This window comes from Neomonachus schauinslandi, chromosome 1 (genome assembly GCF_002201575.2).
Source record: "Neomonachus schauinslandi chromosome 1, ASM220157v2, whole genome shotgun sequence".
Classification (NCBI taxonomy): domain Eukaryota; kingdom Metazoa; phylum Chordata; class Mammalia; order Carnivora; family Phocidae; genus Neomonachus; species Neomonachus schauinslandi.
The window spans coordinates 26,845,719-26,866,841 of NC_058403.1; the positions used below are offsets into that span (position 1 = coordinate 26,845,719).

Here is a 21,123-nt window from a genome sequence, read left to right on the forward strand (position 1 = left end):
CATTATGGTACATCAGGAAGAGTAGGAATTTATGCAAGTCAGATGATTAATAGTTTTGGGTTAAGTCCATCTTAACTGGATTCTATTCCCAGCAGTTTTTCCTCCAAGCTGATTTCTGTCCTTCTGAAATAGTTTTGGTTTTGACCATTTTTTTTTTTTTTAATTTCCTTGAGGGTTAGACTGCCTCAGCTCCCTCTGATTTCTTGCAGTACCTTAGTGCTCATGTCCTTTTTACTTACCCACATATTGAAGCCAATGGGGCCTTCTGTTTTGCAGGTTGTTCTCTGATATACTTGGAGGGATCTTCTCCTTTTATGGATATTTATTGGTAATTTGTTTTCTGGAGTTCTTAGGACACATAGAACTTCCCTTTTTCTTTACTCGGCAACCCCTCACCTCTGCAAAACCTGACAAGTCTTGACAAAATATTGTATACCCCATAGTTTGATTCCATCTACTTGTATTTTGTACCTTATGAAAATGCCTTGTCACTTAATTTTGTTGAAAAAATGCTGTGTATTGGTTTTTCTTAGCAATCTTTGTTGGTTTTTTAATGATAAACATCTGGGAACATTTCAGAAAGTATGTCATATTTATCTTCTCCAAGCCGTAAGTCTACTCTTTACATCATTTTATTACTGCATTGTCATCTTCCACATTGCAAATATCCTCCCCCACTACATTGCCGTGTCTTTTTATTCACCTTAGGGAATCTTTTGAGGGACAATCCTTAATTTAATGTGATTAAATTTATCAAAAATTTCCTTCATGTTTCTTTTTCCATTGAGAAACTCATTGTTATTCCAAGAACTTAACAATATTCCTCTCTATGCTATCTTCTCAAAGATTTATAGGCTTCTGTGATTTCACCATCATGGAACAGCTGACAACAGAATAACTTTCTTGTCATCAATAACCATAACTGGATAGAAATATATGAAGCAACTCTTTTCAGTGTTTGGACAATGGACAGTACAGGGTTGCAGTAATTGAGAGCAGTAGGTAAGCTTTTTTCTTGGAGACACTTTCAAAATATGAGGTAAAGGAAACGCAACCCAAGCAGAGCAGTTGTCTTATTGAAATTTCCAGGACTACTGAAGTTCCAAACTGTTAAACTTGGACAATTTTTATTTTTCAAAGAAATGAAAAGACTTCTTTGAAAAATGATTCCTATTTTTAAAATCAATTTTAATGTTCTCTAGTCCGAGTTTTTTTTTAATCTGACACAATAAAATTTTTTTTAATTTAAATTCAATTAACATATAGTATATTATTATTTTCAGAGGTAGAGTTCAGTGATTCATTAGTTGCGTATAACACCCAATGCTCATTACATCACATGCCCTCCTTGATGCCCATCACCCTGTTACCTCATCCCTCCAACCCCCTCCCCTCCAGCAACCCTCAGTTTGTTTCCTATGGTTAGGAGTCCCTTATGGTTTGTCTCCCCCTCGGATTATGTCATTTTATTTTTCCCTCCCTTCCTCCAAGTTTTAATTCTATGTGTTTTATGGAAGTGTGAGCACACCATTAATTTTTTTAATTATAAGGTGTGGGGGCTATTATAATTAGTACTTTATTTCAAGACTCAGGCTTATGATTTAAGCACACCAGCCTCCAAAAGAAAGACCAGGCAAAAATCTAGCTATTTTTCATTTAAAATATGTATATATATATATATATTTAAATTATATTTAAAATTAACATATAGTGTTTTATTAGTTTCAGAGGTAGAGTTTAGTCATTCATCAGTTGCATGTAACAGCCAGTGCTCATTATATCACATGCCCTCCTTAATGCCCATTACCGAGTTATCCCAACCCCCCACCCACCTCCCCTCCAGCAACCCTCAGTTTGTTTCCTACAGTTAAGAGGCTCTTATGGTTTGTCTCCCTCTGATTTCATCTTATTTATTTTTCCTTCCCTTCCCCTATGTTCACCTGTTTTGTTTCTTAAATTCCACTAGTGAAATCATATAATTGTCTTTGATTGAATTATTTCACTTAGCATAATACCCTCTAGTTCCATCCACATCGTTGCAAAGATTTCATTCTTTTGATGGCCCCCTCTCTCTCTCTCTATATATATATATATAAATACACACCACGCCTCTTTATTCATTCATCTGTTGATGGACATCTGGGCGCTTTCCATATTTTGGCTATTGTGGACATTGCTGTCATGAACATTAGGGTGCAGATACCCCTTCAAATCACTGTTTGTATGCTTTGGATAAATACCCAGCAGTGCAATTGCTGGGTCTTAGGGTAGTTCTAGAAAATATATTATTTTTGTTAACATCAATGTTATGTTGATATTTTCTCGTTGTAAAATTGATATTATCCATTTTTTACCATTTCAATTCTAATATGGTAAATATCAAGATATAACATGTTCAAACAACAGCTCTTTTAGGTCTTCAATAATTTTCAAGTGTGAAGAGGTCCTAAGACAAAAAGGTTGAGAGCTGCAATTCCATTCCAATAGTATTCAATTAGAAAACTTTTTTAAGTTGTAAAGAGAAGCTCATTCATAAGCACCATAAAAACATTAAAACACATTTAGATACCTAGAATTAAAGACAAATGAAAATAATTTTAGAATTCCAACTGAGGAACCTATGAAAATAATTTTAGAATTCCAACTGAGGAACTTATGAACCTAATAAAAGGACAGACAATATTCTTTTTGGAGAGTGAGATTCAATATTGTGAAGGAACTATGATTTCTTTATATGACAATCTAGGTACGCCAAAGTAATTACAATCAAAATGCCAATAGGAGTTTTATTTGAAGTAAGATTAAATAATTCTAAAATTTATCTGTCAGAGTAAAGAGAATTCTGGGAAAAAATTAGTATTAAGGGTGTATGTGCCAGGGAGTAACACTTGATGTATTAGATAGGAAAATGTTTATTAGTTATAAAACAAATATTTCAAATCAATGTTAAAACAACAGTGATTAAATTAGTAATGACAGTTGAATAAACAAAAACATAAATGGAACTGAGTAGAGTGTTTATAAATATCAAATATAAAAATTTATTTTCTAGTGGATATTACATTTTAGATCAGTAAGGGAAAAGAGGAATTATTTTATAAATAGTATTAGACAACTAGATAATCTTGGCAGAAATTTATGAATCTTTATCTCACTCCTTAAATTAATATAATTTCCAACTGCACTTGGAGCTGACATAAAAAATAAAATCATAAAAATATCAGAAGAAAACATGGATGAGTATTTTCATAATCTTGGACAGGGAAAATTCTTTGTAGACAGAATATCAAAGGCAGAAACTATAAAGCAGGTCAACAGATTTGATTACATAAAAATAAAAAGTCATAAAACAGTAATATTATAAGCATGCTTAAAATAAATGACAGAAGGTAAATTTTTGCAATGTGCATAATAAAGAATGATTCCTAATATAAGCCACTGTAAATTCAGACATGAACAACCCCCATAAAAGTGCAAAGTGTAAGCAGTTAACTACACACAATACAAACAGCTGTTAACATATTAAAATATGTTCACTCTCACTAAAAATAAAAAAAATAATACAATAAACTTTTGTTACTGAAAATTACTAAAACCTGGCAATATTCTTTGTTGAACCTGTGGAAACAGGACTCCCATGCTCTAGTGGTGGCAGTATAATCAGATAGTTTTGGTGAAGGTCCGTTTGACAATTTAGCTCAAAATTTTAAACATGGACACTCAGTAACTCAGAAATTATACAAGAAATTTACTGGAAAGACAAAAGGCGTGAAAACAGTATTAGTATGCACATAGATGTAAGTAGCAGCCTACATTGTATGTCCATGAATAAGTTATAGTTCGTTTTCCTTATAATCAAATGCTGTAGAGCAGTAAGACAGATCTATACACACTTCCTTGAAAATGTCTACATTATATTCTTAAATTGTTTATGAAAATCATTGAATTATAGTTGTGTGTGTGTGTGGACATGTGCACATACACAGAAAATGTGCAGAAGGATTAACATAAAAATGTGAAAAGTATCTAACTTCAGGTAGATGGATTTGGGTGGATTATTACTTTTGTCTTACTAGGTTTGTCTTATGTATGTACACCTGGTAGATTGTGTGGTATGTGGCACGCATGCAAAAAACAAAAAAAAAAAAGAAAAAAATCTATATGTGAATGAACGGTTGGGAGTGAATTCTTTCTGCTACTGATTTTAAAAGTAAAGCACAAATGGATCATTAAAAGGTTTCCTTTGATAGAAAAGAGCAACATGATTTCAATTAGAACTAGTGCATTTACTCTTGAGGTCCCAGAGATAGTCTACAAATACATTCCTGAATATTTAGCATTTTAGGGATTAACATCTTTGGGTAAAAAGGAATTCTTAAAAGGAAACTAATATGTTCTTTACCTATTGTCTCTCAGCTCCAATTCCACCCTTCTATCCTTTGCTCTGTGATGCTGGGGCTGGGACTCCACAAACTGCATTTTCCTGACCCCCTTAACTGCTGCATTCCATTTAGATTCTGCCAGTAAGTACTAGAGAGAAGGTGGAAGGTAGGAAGAGGAAAACAAGATTTATATTGTCTTTGCTTGCCAATCCTACCAGTGTTGACCTAATGTCAGTTGATTCCAGTCTTCAACTACTTTCAGGTCTAGAACTATCTTCACTGCATCCCTCAGAAGTAGCAAGAACAGGTAGGTGGTGAACCGTCTCAGAAGTTTATGCACCAAGTCCATGCGGACTCCTATTTAGGAGCGCCAAGGTTCTGGCAACCCCACCTTTTCCCCCTTTTGTTTCCTCACCCCTAGGAATAGTGGCTACCTCCTGCAGTTAGGATATCCGGATAGGATGCCTCTACCACATCTCCTTTGTTGAAATACCTACCGTGGGCTCTCCTGACAGACACATGCTGCAAGAGGTGCTAGCTAAAGAGCAGATACACTAACGTGATTAATGGCAGGATCAAGATAAAAAGACATAAATGCTAAGGACTGGTTTGCTCAGGTTAGCACTTTAATGGTACCTGAAAGTTCTCATGTTGTCAGTAAAGGAAAATGTCCATATCACCAAGGGTCTTCGGCAGCTCTGTCCAATAGAACTTTCTGTGGTAATGCAAATGTTCTAAAACATGTTATCCAGTGTGTTGCCAGGAATCTCATGCGTCTATTGAGCATTTGCAATGCGGCTAGTATGACTAAGTAATTTTAACTTTATTTGGTTTAAATTTAAATAGCCACATGTGGCTAGTGGTTATCATATCGAACAATGGAGGTCAAAGATGGCTGGCTAGAAGGCCAGAGAATCTGTAAGACTACACTTCTATTAAGTTGCCAGATAATTTAACAGATGCTGTGGTTACAAAACCAGGATACTATCTCTCTCTAAAGGAGTTCTGTCCAGCAATGGAAGACAAAAATGTAAAACCTCTTTGAAAGATTGTTCTGCCAACAGTGTTGAAGATGGACTATAGGGGCAAGATCAGTGACAAAGAGGCCAGTATATCAACTGTATTTCAACTAAAACAAAGAACTGGCAGAGGGCCATTCAGGAACAAATCTAATTGTCCAAATTAAGAGATGAGAGATCTCAACTAGTACTAGTGAAGAAATGCATGAGCAACGTATTAGCAATTTTGACCTGTTGACACTTGGTAACCAATGGGAAATAAAAGTAGAATTGAGAATAATTCCCCAAGTCTGGATTATTGTATCATTCACCAAGGGAATACAAGAGAATTAGGTTTGGGAAGAAGCGATGAAGTTAGTCCATGTGCAAAGCTTGAAGTGCCTATGAAATATCCCAGTCTGTATATTGACCAGACCATTGGCAACATATATGGGTCTGAAACGCATGAGGTTGGTTTGGTTAGAAATTAGAGACACAGCCTTGTGAATCATCAGCACGCAGGCAGTAAGACGACAAACTAGTAGACGCAACCATCCAGAAAAGGTGAAGTTAGAAGGGAGCCAAGTACAGATTCTTGACACTCATATTTAAGGAGTAGGAAAAAAAAGAAATGACAGGGAATGCAGGTAGGAATGAGAGTAGCCCAAAGAAGCCAGTCTCAGGAAGGCAGATTCTGAAAATCAGGAGTAAACAATAGCAACAAATTATAAAAGGCTGACAATTATTGAACACTTACTATGTGGCAGACATTTTCCAAGAATTTTATATATAGAAACCCATTTAGGGCGCCTGGGTGGCTCAGTTGGTTAAGCGACTGCCTTTGGCTCAGGTCATGATCCCAGAGTCCCTGGATCAAGTCCCGCATCAGGCTCCCTGCTCGGCAGGGAGTCTGCTTCTCCCTCTGACCCTCCCCCATCTCATGTGCTCTCTCTCTCATTCTCTCTCAAATAAATAAAAAATCTTTAAAAAAAAAAAAGAAACCCATTTAAACTTTTAAGAGTCCTATAAGGTAGTTATACTACAATCCCATTTTATAGATGAAGAAATACAAAAAGGCACAGAAAAGTCCAAGAGTAATAGCTGGTCAAGTAAACAGCTGACCCAGGATGCAGACTAGGCAGTCCGGTTCTAGAGCCTGCACTCTTGACCACTCAGGAAAGAGAGAAGTCCAGTAAGTTGGAACTGAAAAGCATTTGAGCATAGCTTTGGTTGGCTAGAGCACATACTAAAATGGGCATGCTCTATAGCTGAGGGGGCCATCAGCAAATGTAAATCCTTGCCTTTTCATATGAAATACAAGAATGCAAAAAGCAAATTTTTCCATCCTGCTTTAGCCAGGCTCAATTAGTCTCTCAGGGTAAGGGCAGAGTTGATTCTTGGAAAAATTAAAGTTGGAGAAACACCTACCAAATGGTTTCAAACTAGTTCTCACTTTAAAAAGTCTTTTAAGAACCCACATAATAGATAGGACTTACACACCTTTTTTAAAGAACACTCCTCATGTGCTTTTGATGCAGAACCAGGGTTAAGAATACTTGCCTAGTTCTAGATTATTGAAAAAGTGAGAACCATTTGCTAAAGGACAAACTGATGTTTTACAGGCTTTGGGCTGGTATAAGACAAAAATAAGCTTTTTGAATTCTACAGAAGAGCAAATATGTCCCCCAAATAATGGATGTACTTTTAACTTTTAATGTGTAAGTTCATTTTACACATTTGATTTTATATTTTTTTAAAGATTTTTTATTTTATTTTATTGAGAGAGAGAGAGAGAGCATGAGAGAGAGGAGGGTCAGAGAGAGAAGCAGACCCCCTGCTGAGCAGGGAGCCCGATGCGGGACTCGATCCTGGGACTCCAGGATCATGACCTGAGCCGAAGGCAGTCGCTTAACCAACTGAGCCACCCAGGCGCCCCTGATTTTATATTTTCTTCATAACAGTGGGTTATCAGTAATATCAATCCCCTATTACATCTTGGTTAACTAACTATAAATGTATGGGTATGGAGGTTAAAGTTGAAGGGTATCATACCCAATGGTCCCATTTTCTTGGTAAGGCAAAGGAAAAATCATCCTGTTTTACTAGAGCTGGCACTGAATAGGAGGTGGAGGATGGTAGTGGTTTGAAATAGCCACTGAGAAAACCTGTGCATAGAATGAATAAGGATACTCGAAATTCCAATGTGTATGTATATGTGTATTCAACTGTGTATATAGTTCCCTCAATCATGATTCATTTACTTTTATTATTAGTGTCATAGTTTTTATTATTATTTGATTACTGTCACTTCTATCAAAGCTCATTAGAAAAAGAAAGAACTGAAGGCCAGAAAGTACAGGAGTGAGGAGAAGAAAGGATGCATAAAATAGATGACCCTTTCCTTTTCTGCTTCCCCACCCCCACCAAAACCCAACACTTTTGTGTATACACTGCATAACATTACCCAAACATGGAAAAATATGTGGCCAGAGTGGTTAACAATAGTTACCTCCGTGCTGGGGGTGGAAAGGGGGATGGAAAAGGGAAGTGGAGTAGGTAAAAATAAAAACACTAGCAAAATAGAAACAGATCCATGGTACAAAGTGGAACTGATCGAAAAACAAAAACAAAAAAAGAAAACCCACATAAACAAGGGCAGATCAACATAGACTATTTCATTCATTCAGTAAATATCTGTTCAATGAAAACACACTGAACTGATACTGATTACGTGAATGTATTGTGAGCAATTCTAAATTTGGTCTGCTGTAACTTTAGTTTTTAGAATACAGTGAAAGTAAAAGAAGACAACAGAGCAGATAGAAGAGCAGAACTATAGATACTTGCATTGTAATCCTGAGGCTAAAGGGAAGAGACTATCATACTTTTGTGTCTGGTAAGGAGGTACATAAACTAGGCTGTCACACACTGTGGACTGAATTGTTACCCAGCCCCCAAATCTTATATTGAAGCCGGCTCCCCCCAGTGTAACTGTATTTGGAGATAGGACTTTTAAAAAAGACTGAATGAGGTCGTAAGGGTGGGGTCCTCACCCACTATGACTGGTGTCCACGTGAGGACACAGCAAGAAGGCTGCTGTCTCTAAGCCAAGGGAGAGAGGCCTCGGGAAACTACACCTGCCCACACATTACACTTCTAGCCTCCAGAACTCTGAGAAAATAAATTTGTTCCATAAGCCACCCACCGAGTTTGTAGTACTTTGTTATGGCAGCCCTGAGAGTAATATACATACTTTGGATGAAGTTATCATGGGCACAAATGATATTTAGTCTGCTTAATGATGTACAATAAATTAAAAAAAAATGATTACACAAGGGTATCCCTACTCACTGCCCACAAGCATCTGAGTGACTGTACTTTTTGGGGATGGCAGTAGGATTCAGAGGCAGAAGTCAACAACTCTGAATCATAAACAAAGACACTGAACTCTGGAGAATTAGGTATAGGAGGAGAAAATCCACCTTAGTCTCAATAAATCTAAAACTAAGAAAACAAATTTTTAGTTACTTCCTTGAAATTGCAACTGAAGGAAATACTGAAAAGCTTCCAACAAACAAGGGATCAGAAGTAAACGGAAGTTAAACAGCATCAATTTAAGGTGCATAAAATGCTACTGACTGTTTTATCTAGTACCATGGTTCTAAGTTTAGACCAGATTGAAACTTATTGATATAAAAACAAGTTGTTGCCCCAGGTCTTCAAAAAAGGTCACTTTTTGAAATAAGTACTCAGGTTCATTAATAGGAATGAATCAACTGGCTTTTAAGTAGAAAATGAAATACAATAATAATACTTACCTTCAGCATGAGCCTCATGATTCCCTGGATGTGCCTTGTGGAGGGAGTGATTTCCATATGGTGTTTGAGCACTTGTGTCTCAGTGGTCAATTATATACATAAACACAAGCAACTTTACCATTACGGTAAAATATCATGTAATACTGAAGATACTTTACAAATGCTTTGATGATACATATGGAGTTTTAAAACTCTGCATAGGACCTGAAAACCAATGTAGAATACTACTACTGCTCAGTAGAGAATTTAAAATCTAAACCAAAACACATTTTGATAGCTCCAATGTACAAAATCTAACCTTACAAAAGAAAGAGTACCAAGTCCTTGTCATTAATACCTCAGTAGTGCATTGATACCTTGAGAGGGAACATTATATAACGGCTTAGTATCTTCTTCTTCCTACTCTGTCCAGGATCTTTTATGAGAGGCACTTATAGAGAGTTCTAAGTTTTGGCGACGCTATAACAAACATACACATAGTATAATGATATATTTTACTATGCTAACAAAGTATCGTTTATAAAGAAATTTTTATAAATTCAAAAATAGGTTATTGGTAACATGATTACCTTTAAAGCATTGATTTTCATTCACAATATGACTTCATTAATCTTAAACAGCAGTTCCATCTACAAAATGTTCTACAGCTTTTTCTTTTTGAAAAGGAGGAAAATAAAAGCAGGGAAAGATATTCGTAATTTCTAGTTCAACAATATCAACTTCATTTCACAGCATTGATTAGTAGAGAACATTTTCAATTAAAGTGGTATACAATTTACAAAAATAGAATGATTATATAATGCAAAACATTGTCCTCTATTATGAAGAATGTGTGTGTATGTGTGTGTATATACATATACAGATTTTTTATAAGTTTCACTATTAAATAGCCCTTATTCAAGTACTTTTTTCTGGTATCTCTTGAAATAATCACCTTGCTATATTATTTGTAAATACATAAAAAAATAAAAGGTTAATCTAAGAAAAAGTTAAGTTTCAGTGTGGTTGACTTAAATATCAGCCGCTCACTTCAGTGAAAACCTGATTTGAATTCAAAACAGGTTTAGGTGCCATACTGAGTTTAACAACTTAGTCAAAAATATAGATATATTTAAGTGTCAAATACTTAGTAAATTTCCAATGTGCTAACAGAGAAAAATTAAAAGTTTGTATTAATCTATTCATCTATTCATCCGATCTTACACAATCCCCAGACAAAATTCACTTATATATAACTAAAATGATACACTAATATACAATATACCTGCTTACAAACACGTAGGTAGCCATAAATAAAACTTTATTCTTTAATTTCATTTACAAGCTACCAAGTATTATGTATCGTGTACACAGTGCTGAACACTTAAATGGCTGTAGTCGTGGAAGGATCCAGACTGAATGGAAAGCTGTAGATAAAGAAAAGATAAAAACAAACATAATACTGTAACAGGAAGGTGGCAAAAGCATGGTTTTGCCATAATGAAATCAATCAGATTTGTAATTATACATCAGTTCTGGTTAAAACAAAGTCTGAGCGCCATGCGATTCTCAGCTTTATTGTTTGCAGTCTGGGTAAAGTCTGTATAGTCATTTTGTCTTTTGCAGTTATTAAAATAAAAAGTTAAAAACTATAGCAGCAACAAGCAAACCCTGTGACAGGAAGGCAAGGGTTAAGAACTAAAAAAAGTTTATACAGTGTGTTTAGGGAAAGTGTGTGCAGTTTATCTTCCATCAGCAGGAGTTCGACTGAGGGACAACATGATTCGGGCAAACCGCTCACAGAGTTCATGTGTGGAATATGAAGGTAACTTCGGTGGCTCATGGAAACCTTTAATCTCAGTAGAACAATCGAGCAGTTTTGGCAGAAAATCTGTCAGCTTCTCTTGGAGGTTTGCTGAAAATACAAATAATTACATGTAGCTAAAGATAGAGAGGGAATGAAATTATCATCTTTAACAAGATTTATTAATTTTAGAGTGGTCAATTGATGTTTCATTTCAAAATATGCAAAATAATTACCATTTGGTGGAGAGAGGTAAAATATAAATGGCAAGGCAATGTGCACAACTTGGTTTGTAAATAAGGAAAAAAAGTGATGTGAATGTAAAAATATTACAGAATATAAAAAATGATAAAAATGAATAACATCTAATTCTAACTGTGCTTAATCCCAACAACTGAGGTGCCCACTAGCAGTGGTTAAACTTACATTCCATTTCTTGTCCAAGATAGGAACACCATCGATTTCTCATGTCTTCCACAGCAAGTATATCTTTCTCTTCCATTTCATCCACCAATAACAAGGGCAAAAATGGGACAATAAACTCATTCATGATAATCAGACCATTGTTTACTTCTCGATCCTCTCCAGATTCAAACAGTTCTGCTGCTTGCTCATTTAATTTCTTAATGCAATGAGGAAAAGAAAAAGAGTTTTCTTTTCTTTAATTAAATAAAAATACTGTGTTAATACCAAAAACAACATAATAAGTATGTTTACAAAACAATATTAGAACAAATTGCAATCGGGAAAAACAATCTCAATCTATTCTAGCATGAAGTCTCTTAGAAAAAGCTATGTATACAATAACAACAAAAAACAAAAACCTTTTGAAACTGGCCAAATTAAGAACTATCCTCCATGGATACAAACCACTAACGCTTCGAGTTTTAAAATACACTAAAATGCAATAAAAGCAGCTGAGAGAAAAATAGTAAGATCACAACCTCCTAATATTCTCATTTGAAAATTTTAAAGACATACTAAAGACTACAATTAGCTTATACTATGTAGTTCTACTGAAAGAAAACATTTTACCAGTATACCTACTTAAAGTTGTTTAAAGTACACTTAAACCATGTAACTTATATAAGTTCAAAAATCATACATTCTTGAATACTTTTGTGCATGTGTGTGTATTCTGTATAGGAAAAAAAATCACAACTTAGGTGTTCAAAATATATAACAGAGTGATGTTAATAGTTAAGAATGAAATTCAATCAGAAAAATGTATAAAGATGGAATTTGTGATTTTATACATATTAGCTAACTAGAGAAATAATAACAAAGTACTCCAGACATCTAGAAAGTAATCTAGTGCAAAAAAATTGCTAAAAAACATTTTTTTAAGTTTATGTAACAATAGTAGTATTTCTACACATGGATAGTAAAAATATTGAGGAACAAAAACTACCAGTGACTAGATGAGAAAAAGGGATACTGTATTATAATGAATCTTTTGACATTATGTATACCAAATATACTATATATAAAAACTCAAAAAAATCTATTATTTTTCTGAAATAGTAATTCCTCATGCTCTATGCAGCACCTCTTCTCTCACCAAAAAAGGGAATGGTAGAATGATGAAAAAATGTAATTATTTTGATCCTATTTTAAGAACATTTCTGGTTTATCACCTGCAATATTTAGGACCAATAAAGAAGAAGGGATAATAAAGAATGCAGTGCATTCTCACATCTTCAGGGATTAAACCCAGATTATAGACATCATCATGACGCTTTCCCCATCAGAATTTATAGTCAATCACTTACACATGAGTCTGGAAAATGTGTTCAATATAAGAAAAAATGATAAAGCAGACACGACCTATGTATATTCAACTTACTAGTAAACATTCTCTTCTATAATGTGATATCAATTCTTCATCATGTCCTCTGTTTGGGCCTTTGGACAAGAGTTCCTTGTTATTCTGATAAGCACAGATAAGGAACAGCAAGGAATCTATATAACTTAAAAATTAAAAGAAACACATAGTATTAGTATTTCATCTTTGAAAAAAAAAGTCAACTACAATTATAAAATACTTTAAGTATACATTTGTGTTTTTGATTATTCAGAACATTACCAAAAAAATATCTGATGTACTATAAGCCTGAGAACACCATATATGAAACCAGTTGTACAGTTATGTCATAAAGACAAAAAAAATGGAACTAGGAATTAAGAAAAGACTGGGAAGGAAAAGCCCATAATTGCTGAATTTAGATAGCTCCAGTCTTCTTTGGTAATTGTTTACCTCATGTCTTCCATTTAGAGTCAAAATTAAGACTGATATGAAAGCCCAGAATCTACTTTTTTAACAACATAATGTCATTTTTGTTTGAAGGAAGGATCAGGTTACTCTGTTTCTTTATCACAAACATTTGTTTCATTCAGTGACCATTCAGGTTTTTTCTATGTGTAGGCACAGTTCTTATCATTGAGAAAAATGTAATTGATAGAGGGCAGAATATCCAAAGGAGACCCAGGGGAAGTAGAAAGGGAAAAGAATCCTTCTAAATCTGAAAACTCTAGTGGGATACAAACAAAAACAGCGCATACTAACATAAAAGCTGGCAGTTAGGTCTCTTATATTTGCTATAAGTAATATTAATATGTTACATTAATGTAAGCCTAGAGGTTATGAAGTTCAAACTAGGTTTTAAAAAGGGAGGAGGGTAAAAATGTTTGAGTATTCTATTTGCCTCTAAAGTAATTATCCTCTCTTAATATGCTACAGGAAATAAATACAGCTATATATTTGTATAACTGAAATATGAACAATATAAGCTATCTCCTTTGTGAGTTTTTCTAATCGTAACATACCTTCTTATGGATTAATTCAGAAAAATGTAACACCCTAAAAGGTGAACTACTATAAAGAAACACTTTTAAAACTCTAGGTTACACTGAGTTTTACTGTTTATTATTCAATTTCACGTGCTCAAATATAAATCAATTCTATACTTCAATATTAAATGTAGAACTGAAATTAATGACAACTCAAATTACACACCTGAAACTATTTCATAAAAATAAGTTATTTCATATAGTTTTTTGAAAAGGCTTCTCCCAGGAATTTGTTTTTGAGAAAACTTAGGAATATGGAATTTTATTTTGAAATAATATAAACATAACCTCAGCTAGAGACCTGTTTTACTTATGAAAGAAAAAAAGAAGGGAGTGATAATAATATTAAATGTTTTACACCACTAAATTGAGGTAGTCTGCTGGCATATCTACCTTTTCTTTTATAGCCATTAAGTTTCCTATTTGAAAGTCTCCCTGATTGACATTCATATCTGGCCTTCAAGACCTAAGTCACCTCTCTATAGCTCTGAAACCATGACCTTGTTCCAATTTTTTACTGAAGCACACAATTTCCATATTTTATCAACAACCTCTAAAGTGCCTACAAACGTATCTTCAAACAAATCAGAATAAGACTCAGCAGTCCAAGTACCACATTCTTATTTTAAGATAAAGCAAGACCATGTAGCCTGTAGATTCTTTATCCTCATTTATACTATTGTAAAATTAGGGTTCCTAAAAACATGATTTCACTTCACTACTCTCAGACTTGACAATGGACTATCAATCAATATTTCATTCAAGGCTTAGAGGTGCTATGTTTTTATTTTATTTTAAGATTTTATTTATTTATTTGACAGAGAGAGACCCAGCGAGAGAGGGAACACAAGCAGGGGGAGGGGGAGAGGGAGAAGCAGGCTTCCCGCGGAGCAGGGAGCCCGATGCGGGGCTCGATCCCAGGACCCTGGGATCATGAGCTGAGCCGAAGGCAGGCGCTTAACGAATGAGCCACCCAGGCGCCCTGTATATTTTTATTTAAAAAAAAAGTTGGACAGAACTTCTGGTAATATTTTCTAACCTGTTAGCTGTGGTAATTGCTATATTTAAAGTATAAAATTAACATTTCTTTTTATGATATTCCATAAATATTATTTGTCACCATTACTAATTTTCTAGTTGAACTTTCCAATTCAATAACATTTGCTTCATCAGAATATTCACTTTCTGAGTAAGTATATATTTGAGAATTAGCAAATTATGAAATTAAAACATACTTCCAAGTTATATCTCAAAGTCCTTTAACAAATGTTAACTAAGAAAAGCTAATATAGAAGTAAATGCAGAGAGCAAGAAAGTGAGTTTCATCTTTTTAATTCTCGTTGAGTGAGAAAAATAAATACTTCTTGTACTTACCTGATTTCATTAAATTTTACAAGAATAAAGATCTCTATTTCACTTTTTCTCCCTAGTTAATTGTGTGACCTTGAAAAAGTTATTGCATCTCTCTGGAGATATGTGTAAGTAAACACAGTTTATCTATAAAATGGAAATGCCTTATTGAACTTAGATACTCTGTTCAATTATAAGATCACATTACTATTTTTCTCAGAAATATTAATCTTAAGGTATCCTAAAGTGAACTTGAATATTCCTATTAAAGAAATAAAACTCTGACCGAAATAAAATAACTCATAAAGCTACTAATCAAAATACTTTTATATTTCAGTGACCAAAATGAATTATCTTATAAATTACACAGTATTTGTGATGAGCACCAGGTGTTGTATGTAAGTGATGAATCACTGAATTCTACTCCAAAAACCAATATTGCACTGTATGTTAACACAATTTAAATTAAAATAAATAAATTACACAAAGACTAGGACTTTAATAATGTATATTCAAGTATTAACATTATTTTTTAATTCTGGGTAACTTCTAAAATTTTGGTTAAGTGTAAAAGGGATGGGACTGTGCACTGTCCCATAAACGGAGCAGCGCGATCCGACAGAACCTTCTGCAGGGAGTGTTGTGTCTGCGCTAGCCAATACCGGAGCCACCAGCCACAAGTGGCTACTAAACATTCAAGATGCGGCTAGTAGGACTGAGAAACTGAATTTTTAGTTTTAAAATTCTTAATTAAATTTAAATTGTCACATGTGGCTGGTGGCAACCAGGATGGCCTGCATAGCTCTAGAAGTAATAGCCTGCGTTGTCATTTAAAAACAAAATTGCATTAACATCTCAGCGGAGGTTTCCTATACTTCATACAAAACAAGAAAAGAAAGAAAAGAGGAATTCAATAACCCTTTTACTTGAATGCACTATTAGAGAATATTTAAAATATAGCACTTTCTAAAAAAAAATCATTAGTCAAGTACATTCATGTTAAAGAATATGAATTAAGAAATATGTGGATAACACGTAAATGCAAACTAGTGAATAATGTGTAAGTAAATAAATCAATAACCATCTTTTCTTCTTAATAACATTTAAAAGTAAATAATATTATAGTTTAATAAGTAGCAATTCCTTTAAAACCATCTGTAATTTAAATGAAAAATGACCTAAAATGTGTTTGCAGTCACAATTCTTAGAAGACAAGTGATCAATTTTTTACAGTGTTATTTTTTATAGTAACTGGAATTTTGGACAAAGAGATCAGAAACACTATCTCAGACTGAAGTCAAGATTAGACTCGGAATATGAAAATGTCTGGAGACTGAAGGCAAATGTTAGGGAATACAAAGAATTCCCTGTGTTGGGGTACCAGTTTCTTTGGTCCCCAGCAAATTTCTAGGCTTCAATCTAATCCTATTCCATCCTAAACTTCAACTGTAGTATTTGAGAGCTGATAAAAACAAAGACTTAACTAATGCCAACCTTACAGATTTAATTGAAAACAGAAAATACATGGGTTATATGTACAGGAACTCTCTATACTAACTATACAATTTCTCTGTAAATCTAAAACTTATAAAATTGAAAGTTTATCAAAAATACATATTGTGAATGAAATATTTTCTATAGATGCGGTCATATCCGAATAGAATTAAGTACAAAAAATAATATTTGACCACTCTGCCTTACCTTTCTTTTTGAAAATTTTCTAGCCCAATTATGAGATACATGGTTGTTTCCCTGAATCTCCTATAATCCTTATGCCACTCCTGTAGGTAAAAAAAATTTTAAAAGAATGCAGAGTAGGATATTAAAACCACAATGAAAACTGTTCATAAAGTAATACATTGTTCTGACAACTATTCAAATTAATAGAACCAAAGAATTCAAAATTAAGATAAACTAGACCTAAGTCAAGACTTTCATTTTTGATACACAAGATTACTTTATTAGTATAATAATACATGTAGAAATTATTAGAAACTAATGAGGAATTAAATAATGATTGACCCTAAGAGAAATACAAAGGCAAGATAATCTACCATGTTTTCTCTCTGTCTCTCAAAAATTCTTTGGTATAAAGGTATATTATTAAAATATTATTATAGATGTACCTCACATTAGATGTAGGAGGTAAATGAAGTTACTACTCTAACAGAATCAATACTGAAGACTATTATTTGATGAAGAACGTTAAGGAACTAAAAGAAAAATGTTATAATAAATTTATTTAACCTTTTAATTTTGGAAATTTATGTTAAATTTTATTTTATATATGGTAGCTGAATAGTTTACTCATCTGAGATATGGTGAGAAGAATAGAAGCATGTCACATTTCAACTGCCTCTCCCTCCAAAACCTAATTATTGGGCATGTAATAGGACTCAACAATTCAGAATTGACACCCTCTAGCTAGAAAACAAAATCACGATTTCTCTTTAACTTATTTGAAAAAAAAAAAAAAACTGTTTCAAGGAAAACCATAACTAAATTCAATATAGGATTTAATAAATAATTAAAGTTAGCTTCTCTGGGGAAGTATTCAAATTGCCTCTCTACTGTCATTAGAATTGCCTGAGAAGTTGTGAGTAAGCTTTTTCTGTAAAGACCTAGCCAGTAAGTGTTTTAGGCTTTGCAGGTCTTGCAGTCTCTATTTTCACTATTCAACTCTGTGACTGTAGTGTAAAAACATTCATACACAATATATAAACAAATAGTTGTGTTCCGATAAAACTGTTTTATAAAAACTGGTGGTGGGCTGCATTTGGTCTGTTGGCCCAGGTTTGCTGAGTCGTGACTCAGAGCAAGATAAAGATATGCAGGACACTTAGAATCCAAAAATATGTCATGGAAATACATTTAAGACTTAATGGCTCTGCAGTTAGAATATGAGGAGTGTTCAGAACAAAAATATGTTGAATCCAATCAGATGAAGCAACCCTGGAGAGAGAATGCAAAGTCAAATCATAATTAAAAATCAAGTCCCATGTAACTTGAATCTTAGGAACAAACCGAGCGAGTAACCCACTTGCTTGTCATCTCTGGCATGTATCATGTGTACATTTATTTGTGCATATGTTCTCAGATTTTCATTCTGCTATATTGTTCTAAATTACCTACCCTTATGCTATTATTATTATAAAGCATAAGGGTTAAGAATGGTATCTCTTGATTTCTAGTAGAATAAAGCTTTCCTACCTTGTTCTTCAAGAATGAGCTAGACTGAGATGTTTGCATTTCATAAAAATTTTTTTAAAGTTCTATTTACGTAATCTCTATACCCAATGTGGGGCTCAAACTCATGATGCTAAGATCAAGAGTTGCATGCTATACTGAGCCAACCAGGCACCCCTCATAAAATTTTTGAAATCAGCTTATCAAGCTCCATCACACAACTTGCTAGAAGTTTGATAGGGACTGCACAGAATCAATAAACTACTCTGGGGTAAAATGGCATCTTTTTCTTTTTTTAAACATTTATTTATTTGAGAGAGAGTGAGCATGAGCAGGGGAAGGGCCTGAAGGAGAGGGACCAGCAGACTCCCTGCTTAGCAGGGAGTTTGACGCGGGGCTCGACCCTGAAATCATGACCTGAGCCTAAGTCAGATGCTTAACCAACTGAGCCACCCAGGCAGCCCAAAATGGCATCTTTACAATACCAAGTTGTCCAAACATAATATGAATATCCATTTATTCAGGTCTTCTTTAATGTATCCTAAAGTCCTGCACATCTTTTGCTTAATTTATTTCTAGTTACTGTACACTTTTTGATGCTATTATAAATGATGTCATTTTTTAAAATTTCACTTTCTGATTATCTGCTGCTGGGTTAATGGAATAAAACTGGTGTTTGACATAGGTTCTGCATGTTGCAAAACTCTCTTATTAGTTCCAACTAATTTATCTGCAGATTTTGTTTGTATTTTCTAGGTGTAAGATCTCCAAATAATAACTTTATTTCTTCTTTTCCAATCTTCTACTTTTTGCTTATTTTTGTTGCTTTGCTGCCCGTTTGAATTTCCAGTACAATTCTGAATAGAAGTGGTTGCAGACATCCCTGTGTTTCCTGATTACAAAGGAAAGCTTTCAATGCCCACAATTCTATATATTTGCTAGTTTTGTTGTTTTTTGAGACACTCTTTAGCAAATTAAAGTAGTTGCACCTTGTATTCTGGGTTAGTTAAGGGTTTTCATCAAAAATGAATATTTTTCTTTATGTTAATGTGGTGAATGACAGTAATTATTTAAGGGAATCAATCTAAAGTAATTAAGTTTTAAATGGGACCAAACATTAATCAAAGACACTATGAAATCAACTTAAAATTGACTAGATTTATAAATTAAAAAAGACAATGTGTTGGGATGCCTGGGCTCAGATGGTTAAGCGTCTGCCTTCAGCTTGGGTCATGATCCCAGGGTCCTGGGATGGAGTCCCATATTGGGCTCCTTGCTAAGCGGGGAGGCTGCTTCTCCCTCTGCCTGCCGCTCCCCCTGCTTCTGTGCTCGCTCACTCGCTCGCTCTCTCTGACAAATAAGTAAATAAAACCTTTAAAAAAAAGAAAAGAAAAAAAAAAGACAATGTATAAAGTTAAATTTAAAAGTCTGAAGAAATACTAGGTGTCTGAATTGGTAAATTAAAAAAAAAAAGTATTAATTTTAAAGCCAAAGTTAACACAAAGAGAAATTTGTATACAAAAATTACCATAAGCATTTTTTTTTTTAAGATTTTATTTATTTATTTGAGAGGGAGAGAATGAGAGACAGAGAGCGTGAGAGGGAGGAGGGTCAGAGGGAGAAGCAGACTCCCTGCCGAGCAGGGAGCCCGATGCGGGACTCGATCCCGGGACTCCAGGATCATGACCTGAGCCGAAGGCAGTCGTTTAACCAACTGAGCCACCCAGGCGCCCGTACCATAAGCATTTTATGAGTGTGCATGCATGCTCTCTCTCACATGTACAACACTGTCCAATAATGACAAATGTATATGGCATACAATGATTAAAAGCAGGTTTGCAACTTCCTCCCCAAAATATCTGACGAGGCAAAGAAAAAATACAGCATGGCTTCAGTGACCATAATAGCATTTAAGAATGCAGGTTCTATTAAATTAAAAAAGGTTGTGTTAACAAGCTATAATCTGCTAGCTGTGAAATAATCTGCTAGCTGTGAAAACTTTGGGCAGGTTACTTTACCCTCTCTATGCCTTATTCTCTCCTATGCTCAGCTGTGCTGAAATGATTAGTGAACTACAGAATTCCTCAATCTATAGTTCAACCTCTCAAAGGGCCCATTACCTCATATTCCTCCAAGTTTACTTCTTCAGGTTTTATCATTTCAAGTTTGGCTTGAGCAACTTTCATTATGTTGTGACACCTTCAAATAAAAGAAATGCATTCCTAAATCAAAAGCAAAATTCATAAAAACTGAAAAATACGTGACACAAAACTAAACTACCCAACACATATGAAAATAAAATCCATTGTCATTAAGCAATACTTTTTTGAGGAAGCAACTCCCAAATAACCTTAATTGAAAATGTTTTTTGGATCAATGTTGGATAGTTACAAAGTACATAAAGAAGACAGCATCAATAATTCTAACTCAAATTTACCATGTTATATTTACATATGGCTTTTAAATTACATTCTATCAATACATACTGCACAAGTAAAAAATGAAATGTGTTTTTTTATAATGTGTATCTATTAAGCAAGCTTAAGAAACATTAAATCTCATTTTCCCCTTTCAAATGGCATTATTCATAAAAAGCAAAAAAGGAATTCAAAATGTGCCTATCATTTCAGGTAACAGAGACATTCTTATGCATAGAATCATTGTTAAAGAAATCTCTGCAGAATATATTTAGTTATCACATGGATCTTACTCTTTCAAGTATGAGAGAAATTAGACTATCAAAACAAATTGACCAG

At 34.1% G+C, this 21,123-nt stretch overlaps 1 protein-coding gene across 1 annotated transcript in view; it reads right to left on the reverse strand.

Moving 5' to 3' along the window:
- Positions 1–9,689: 9,689 nt before the first annotated feature.
- USP25 (ubiquitin specific peptidase 25) overlaps positions 9,690–21,123 on the reverse strand; it is a 130,448-nt gene continuing 119,014 nt past the window's right edge. The window contains exons 22-26 of the mRNA XM_021679295.2: positions 20,488–20,566; positions 16,883–16,962; positions 12,828–12,951; positions 11,408–11,603; positions 9,690–11,092 (exon numbers count right to left, since the gene is read on the reverse strand). Of these exons, the coding sequence (XP_021534970.2) occupies positions 10,920–11,092; positions 11,408–11,603; positions 12,828–12,951; positions 16,883–16,962; positions 20,488–20,566 (652 nt within the window). The 3' untranslated portion in view covers positions 9,690–10,919. The remainder of the gene's footprint in view (positions 11,093–11,407; positions 11,604–12,827; positions 12,952–16,882; positions 16,963–20,487; positions 20,567–21,123) is intronic.